General features: G+C 39.0%; 1 protein-coding gene across 1 annotated transcript in view; it reads left to right on the top strand.

The window, feature by feature from the left end:
* Mfsd8 (major facilitator superfamily domain containing 8) overlaps positions 1-8158 on the top strand; it is a 30077-nt gene extending 21919 nt beyond the window's left edge. The window contains exons 9-12 of the mRNA XM_021195706.1: positions 2231-2365; positions 3919-4022; positions 4107-4351; positions 6482-8158. Of these exons, the coding sequence (XP_021051365.1) occupies positions 2231-2365; positions 3919-4022; positions 4107-4351; positions 6482-6688 (691 nt within the window). The 3' untranslated portion in view covers positions 6689-8158. The remainder of the gene's footprint in view (positions 1-2230; positions 2366-3918; positions 4023-4106; positions 4352-6481) is intronic.
* The last annotated feature ends 348 nt before the right edge of the window (positions 8159-8506 follow it).

Below are 8506 nucleotides of genomic sequence, written 5' to 3'. Positions count from 1 at the left end.
ACAACACACACACACACACACACACACACACACACACACACACACACACACACACACACACACAACCTGCAGGCACTTTATGGTTTTTCAACCAGGAAGGGGAGGAATATATTACATTTGCATAAGCTGTAATGTTGCCATTTGACAACTTTTTTTTTCACATACACTGTAACATTTTTGTGTTAATACATATAGATGTTCTTGGTGTATGTATTTTCAAAATTATTCATCCACATGAAAATCACAATTCATTTCAGGGAGTTTTTAATGTAAAATACACAGCATATAAAATTTACATTAACCTTTCCCCCTAATACTGGGTATTGAATTTAGGTCTCCAGCATGCTAGGCAAACTGAGCTACAGCCTCAACCTGCCCACTTTTTATTTTGAGACAAATTCTTACTAAGTTGTCTAACCTGGCCCTGAACTCATTCTGTACCCCAGACAGGCCTTAAATTTTGCTTGTACAACATTGCCCAGTGTTTTAACTGGTTTAAACATTTTGTTTTTAGATTTATTTTTATTTTGTTTAATGCCTTATGTGTTTTGCCTGCATGTATATATGTGTACCATGTGTGTGCATGATGCCAACGGAGGTCAGAAGAGAGCATCAGTCCCCTGAAAATGGAATCGCAGATGGTTATGAACCACCATGTGGTACTTAGAGCCAAACCTGGGTCCTCTGTAAGGGTAGCAAGTTCTCTTAACCTCTGAGCCATTTTTCCAAACCTTTTAACTGTTTTTGAAAAGTTAAATACAGGGCTGGAGAGATGGCTCAGCGGTTAAGAGCACTGACTGCTCTTCCAAAGGTCCTGAGTTCTATTCCCAGCACCCACATGGTGGCTCACAACCATCTGTAATAAGATCTGACTCCCTCTTCTGGAGTGTCAGAAGACAGCTACAGTGTACTCATATCAATAAAATAAATCTTGAGCCGGGCCTGGTGGCGCAGGCCTTTAATCCCAGCACTCGGGAGGCAGAGGCAAGCTTGGTCTACCAAGTGAGTTCCAGGACAGTCAGGGCTATACAGAGAAACCCTGTCTCGAAAAACCAAAATAAATAAATAAATAAATAAATAATCTTAAAAAAAAAAAAAAAGGAAGAAAAGTTAAATACAGTGGCACTAAGTATGGTCACAACTTTGTGACCATGACAAGAATCATCCCACACAAACTGTTTACCCTTTCACAGCTACCTCCCTCACCTTTCCCCAGCTCCTAATGACCTGTATAAGGTGCCTCATATAAGGTACATCATGCAGTATTTTGGTTTTACACATCTCATTTCACTGAGTGTGAGATGTTAAGGGTTCTTTATGTCATGGTGTATCAGACTTTCTTAACTTCTTACGGCAGGTTCCAGCTATTCTTAGCTGCCTGTTCACCTGCTGGCGAAAGCTTTGTTGGCACCATGCAGCTTGTTGAGTGATGCTGCAGTGCAAGTGTCTGCTTGAGTTCTGGCCTTTTGTTCTTGGGTTCTGTACCTGAGAAGAATTACTAGGTACATGTTAACTGTGTAGCCCTTGGAGAGACCATGCACCTGCTTTCTCTATCAGCTCATCTGAATTCAAAGGTTAGGATACTATATTGTTCTTTGTAATAAAACATTTAAAATATAAATTGTTTTGTTGTTAGCCAACAGAAGACAGTAATGTATAGAGATAGCCTTGGCAAGGAAGGAGAAAGCCATATGAAGGCAGAGGTGTTCATAGGGAGGGACAGAAGCACAGTAAGTAGGTACTGATGGAAAGAAAACTCTAATCATAATGTGATAGTAACATTGCTGATAACATGCACAATTTTAATAACGAGGGAAAAAAAATCTATAACATACACTCCCAGTAAAACTGAAATACATTTCTGATTTTGAAAAAGGTATCAATGTAAAATTTCCCTTTGTAGAGGTTCTTTACAGGGAATAGTGGTCCCTCTGTAGACATAATGTCCCATAGAGAAGCTAGTCAGTCATCCAGAGTCCCACCCTTAAAGCTAAAAGCACCACTGAGAATAAAGATATGTTTCAGTCATAGTGTAGCTATGAGTCATTGCTACACTATGGGAGGGGAGGGTTGTAATTTATTTATGTTGTCTTCTGTTTGCAAGCCTTCTGCAGTGTAACTGTGTTTCTTATTTAAACTGAAATTTAAATGGGTGCATATTCTTACAGGAATTATTATTAATGTTTTTATTAATAATTCTTAGTTAACAACTACCTTTTTCTTTTCTTAGAATCCTTACCCCATTAACGCTGGACATGTACGCCTGGACCCAGGAGCAGGCTGTGCTCTATGATGGAATCCTCCTTGTTGCTTTTGGAGTTGAGGCAGTTCTTGTCTTCATGGGGGTTAAATTACTTTCCAAAAAGTAAGTTACATGGTTTTACTTTTACTTTAAATCTTTTTTAAAAAAAAAAGTAAAAAAGATACATAAAACAGGGCTAATATAAATGAATGTGCTAGTAAAGTAACTTGTGTTACACTTTTTTCTCATGTGTTTTTCCTTTTTTTTTTTTTGCTAAGACAGGGTCTTAGCATGTAGCATTGGCTAGCCTGGAATTCACCGCATAGATCTATAGACCTGACTGGCCTGGAATTCATCAGTCTGCCTACCTCTGCCTTTTGAGTGCAGGGATTAAGGGCATACACTACCACGCTTGGCTGTATTATAGTTCTTCAAAGTTTGCAAAATGATGCAAACTTTACTGAGAATTATTTTTATATTTTTATATTCTATGCTATCACTTTGGTAAAGCAAAATGCCTTGCCAAGTAAATAACTGTACACTAATCTATTATTATATAGTTTTTAATGAATATTACTAAAGTGTATTTCATAAAACATTGTCTTGCTAGATTGAATGAGTAAGTTGGGAAATTCTAGTTATTAAAGCCTATATTGATGGCTGAGACAAGAGGACCATGAGTCCCTACATGCTACATATTGAGACTATGTCTGAAAGAACAGACTGAATTTACATAGATTGTGTGTGTATGTTTTGTTTATTTTTATGAGGCAGGGTCTCATGTACCCTGGCTAGTCTTGAATTCCTGATGCTCCTGCTTCTATAGCCCAGGCACTAGAATTATAGGCATACATATTTTAGAACTTCTAATTAGGTCTTTAGCTTACAAACACTATATTCTCACCATGGCAAATACAATTATTATTTCTCACAGTTATTTGACCATATAACTTTGTGTGTGTGGTGCTGGGAGTTGACCTTAGGGCCTCAAATATGCTAGGCCAATGATCTACCACTCTATTCCCAGCCCCTATCTAACTTTAAAAGAATAATTTTATGAAAGTAACTATTGGAAACCCAGTATGTAAGGAATACGGGAATGCATGTATAAATTGAGTTTTGTCATATAATTTTTCTCTCTGGGTACTGGGAATTGAACCAGGGCATCATGCATGCCAGGCAAGCACTCTACCACTGAGCTATCTATCCCCAGCTTGTCTTACAGCAGACACAGGTTGTTAGCTCATGAACAGCTTTCATGGTTTATTCCTAAACTATTGGTTGAAAATGAGCATAGGCATATATAGGTGTGATTACTCTTCACACTGGCTGAGTCCCTGATCCCTGATAGTTACTGACAAGCTCCACTTTCTATAGGAAGATAAACACGTTTATCTTGTAGAGTCCATCCCCCTAGTCTGAAGTCAGCAGTTTATTAGACTGCTTACTATGTAGCTCAGGCTGGCCTTAAATTCCTACCACTCTCTGCCCTGTATGTGGATGCTGGTGCTACAGCAGTGTCTGATGCTGGTTGCTTTCGGTAGGGTATTCTATGTAACATCACAGTAACTCATAACTATAATAAACGGTATAACAATGTCACTTAAATTTTTTAGTTATAGTAATGAAATTGTATATTTACATTTCATTTCAAAATCATAGTTTCTGTTCCACAGGATTGGCGAGCGTGCTATTCTCCTGGGAGGATTTGTGGTTGTATGGGTCGGCTTCTTTATCTTGTTACCCTGGGGAAATCAGTTTCCCAAAATACAGTGGGAAGGTATGGTGATTTCAATTCTTTAGCACCAGCCCCTGCATTCTTTACAAGTAGTAAGTGATACTTTGTTCTATCTTTATCTTACAGATTTACACAACAGCTCAACCCCTAATACTACATTTGGGGAAATTATTATTGATCTTTGGAATTCTCCAAGAGATCACAGTGAACAGCCAACTGGGTGCCCAATTGAACAGACCTGGTGCCTGTACACCCCAGTGATTCATCTGGCCCAGTTCCTGACAGCTGCTGTGTTAGTTGGAATAGGCTATCCAGCCTGCAGTGTCATGTCTTATACATTATACTCAAAAGTTCTGGGACCCAAACCTCAGGTAACCCAGCACTACAACTGTGTGAACTGTAGTTTCTTCCTTTTGCTATAGTTCTCTTCTTACACAAGCTGGCTTAGCAGACTTTGGGGGAGGGATAGAAATTTAGACAGGCTCAGGGACTGGAGGAGCTCACTCATATCCCTTGCATGTCCAAACTTAGGTTCTACCTCTTTCTCCACCTCCCAAAAATTTGTAATGTGTTTGGTAAGATTTTTCTGATGAAAGATTAACATTGCTTTGTTTTTGTTTTGTTTTTTGTTTTTTTTTTTCGAGTTTCTCTGTATAGTCCTGGCTGTCCTGGAACTCACTTTGTAGACCAGGGTGGCCTTGAACTCAGAAATCCGCCTGCCTTTGCTTCCCAAGTGCTGGGATTAAAGGCGTGCGCTACCACTACCCAGCTAAGATTAACATTGCTAAATCAGAACTCAAGATGTCAATAATTATGAGCTCAAAGTAATTTTCATTGAAAAAAATCTCTGAACTTTAAATTTCTAAAACTCATTCTTAAAGTAGACAGAAGAAAACCAAAATTGGTAGCCAAATTGGATTTAGTTACAAAGAATGCAAACATTAATAGTCTTATAGTGTTGTGCTACACTGAGATCTATCTGAATTTATTTTAAGCTTAACTGTGGTGCTAGGATTGGATCCAAGGCTTTGTACATGTTAGGCTACTGCTCTGCTATTGAACTAAAGCCCTGGTTCAAATTAATTTCTAAGTAGGAGGGTCAGGGGCCAATCTGAGGATGATTATACACATCTTAGCACCCAGGAGACTGCGGCTGGACAATCACTGCAAGTCCAAGGCCAACCAGGTTTACATAGTGAGGTCCAGGCCAGCCAGGGCTACATAGTGAGATTCAGTCTCAAAAATAAATGACACAAGACACATAGGCTGGAAGTATAGCTCAACAGTACAGCCTCTATCCTGGAATACCTGATACCCTAGGCTTGATTCCTAGCATGTGTACACACGTTTGCACCCCAATTAATTTCTGTATTCATTATATAACATTAAAAATATATAGATGCAATATGAATAACAGTTTTTGAGAGAGGACATACTATTAATTTACTGTTTTAATAAAGTTGGGCTCCATTTCTAGCCTCTTCTTTATGACTATGTAATGGGTTTATGTAATTTAGGGGTCTATCATGGATTAAGAGATTTACTTAGAGTAAAATGTTCTACTTCATTTTATATTTATAATCACATATTCATAATCATATCATTTACTTATTTTCTGTATGTTTCAAACTCTTCTTTTTAATGGCAGTTATTTAAATGGCTCCAAATTATCTTACTCTTTAAAAGTTAAACTGAGCTGGCTATCTGACACATGCTTATAATTCCAGCATTTCTGAGGCAGAAGCAGGAAGATCTCAAATTTCAGGCCAGCCAGTGCTATCTGGTGACTCTTAGGCAAATCTAGACTATACAGTAAGATCATCTTTAAAAGGTAAACAAGGGAATGGAGACGTGGCTCAGTGTGCTTACTGCTCTTCTAGCAACCACATCAGGTGGCTTGTGTGACCTGTGACTCCAGCTGAAAGGGATCTAGTACCTTCAGACCCCCCCCCCCCCCACACACACACACGTATAATATCAGCACTCCCTGGCCCAGAACTCAGTATGTAGGCTAGGTTGGCTGTTGCCTGGAGAACCCAAGGGTTCTGCTTGTCTCTTAACTTGCCAGCTCTGGGATTCCAAGCAAGTGCTACCAGGCCTCATTTTTGTTGTTCTTAGTATTTTTATTGAGCATTCACACAATGCATCTTTATCATATTTACCCTATTCCCACCCCCCCACCCCCAGACCTCCTGGATCCACCTCCACACGCTCAGCTTAATTTCAGTTTTGGGGACTGAACTCAGGCATTTGAACTTAAGGCATTGAACCATCTCTTCAGTCCAGATCAGTTGAGACAGGGTCCTGTCATGCAGCCTGAACTGCTGATCCTCCTGCCTCTACTTCCCATGTGCCAGGCTACAGGCCTATAGCACCACACTGTTTATTTGCTGTATTTAGAGACATTTCAAAGAGTAGAGAAGGTGATTGATTACAAGTTTATTTTGATTTTACAGTAACTAAACCTGAATTAATCTGTTGTCCTGTCTTTCCCACTACAGGGTATATACATGGGCTGGCTAACCACTTCTGGAAGTGCAGCACGGATTCTTGGGCCTGTGTTCATCAGCCATGTGTACACTTACTTGGGCCCTCGATGGGCATTCAGCCTTGTGTGTGGAATAGTAGTGCTAACCATCTTGCTAATTGGAGCCGTTTACAAAAGACTCATTGCCTTTTCTGTCAGATATATGAGGATCCAGGAGTAAGTTAGAGAGTCTGTGCTGTCTACTGTCTTCAGCTCAACATTGAGTAACTTGATGTTGAATGGTAGGATGTATAAAAACTTTCTGGGTCATAATCACCTTATCAAAGGTGAACTGCTTTCATATCATACTTTACTGGAGTCCCATGAACTCAACAGTGAAAGGATAATGGTCTGTAGGTATGAAACTATACTTAGTGTGAACTATAGGGCTCTGTCTAAAGCAGTGGACTATTCAGTGGAACTGGACAAAAGTTCTGTATTAGTTAACCAGAGCCAACATTTAGTTTAAAAAAACTAATGTTTATTTAGTTTTTAAACTAAATAAAAATATTTTTTATTAAGGCTTTTTTAAAAAAATGCATTATTATTCAGCTTCCTAATGAAATAAAACTGAGCCTTAACGCCTGAACACCATTCTCTCCACCTTACACTATACAGTCTTCTGAAGCTGTCAGCACTAAATGATGGCAGGCAGCATTTTCCTTCAGCCAGTTTGTTTTCTCAGACCCTGGACGTCCTCTCACCTGCCGTTCTGTGTTTCCTTTCATCTTCGGGTCACTGCTGACCTTAAATTCCACCTCTGTGTGGTATGCCCAGAGACAGAAATAACCAGTGAGAATGAGAGCACTCCAGCGTTTCTGTGTAATACACAGTAGTTTCTCACAGCAAGCTTAGAGCTGAAGATAAGATCCCAATCTGTGGTACATATGAATGAAGTATACAAGTCACTTGTCTTCAGAGCTACCTCCTGACTGCTGCACTTCCTCACAACAGGAAAACTGACCTGAACACTAACAGTTGCTTAACCGTAAGGAACCATTTCTATTTGAGACTCAGATTTGCAGATATTTGGAGAAAAAAAAGTAAAGTGCACTGAGTGAAGAAGCCATTATCTTAGCATACATGTTCCCAGCAAGAACATGACAGACATTTCCCAGTCCTAGAATTCTAATACTGCAGTTCAGAAAGCTACAACCCAGCAAAATGACTGCACCTTCTTTTTTACTGAGACACTCCCTTCCTGGGAGATTAGACTAACATCACCTCGTCACCAAAGTGAGGAAAGTAGAGTATGTATGGGGGAAGGAGCTGAGGTAAAAACTGTTAATAGAAGGAGTAGGGAAAAAAAAAGTAAAAAAAGAGTAAAAAGGGGTAATGGTTTTATTTTTGCAAATCTAGCAAAGGATTATTTTCTTATTCTGAATATATTGTCACTTCATAAAGCATCCCTAGCTATTATGCTTTTCTATTTAAAACAAGAAATGAAATGTATGAAAATGAAATAAGCTTGTGAATTTTAATTTAATGAAGATAAACTACTATTTGGATCTGACTACCATTTACTGTTGAAGATTTATTTGTAACTTTATTCCACTGTGAGTATTCATTTCAAATAAAACAAGACTTTAAGAATTTTTAATCTGTCATATTTTCAGTACATATGAAGAGGACCTGAATCCATGCCTATTCCCACGTACTTGTTGAGACTTGAGCAGTAACTGCTAAGTTTACATTCCATCAGGAACCCCAGACACTAAGTAGCTGGTACCAATACTCATGGTTGGCTGTGAGAAGGATGAGAGACAAGTAGGAGGCAGAGGCAGGTGGTTTTGTTTGTTTGTTTGTTTTTGCATTCAAAGCCAGCCTGGTCTACAGAGTTTTAGGACAGCCAAAGCTACACAGAGAAACCCTGTCTTGAAGAAACAAAACAAAACAAACAAAAAAAAGACATAAACAAGTATAGAGTCCATAGGAACCCAACCTGAAGAGATTAGGAAATTTCCCTAAGAAGGTGAGGATTTGTCAGAACTTGTGTAAG

The sequence above is a fragment of the Mus pahari genome, chromosome 4 (assembly GCF_900095145.1).
Source record: "Mus pahari chromosome 4, PAHARI_EIJ_v1.1, whole genome shotgun sequence".
NCBI classification, from domain to species: Eukaryota; Metazoa; Chordata; class Mammalia; order Rodentia; family Muridae; genus Mus; species Mus pahari.
This window is presented reverse-complemented; position numbering and strand designations above follow the sequence as displayed.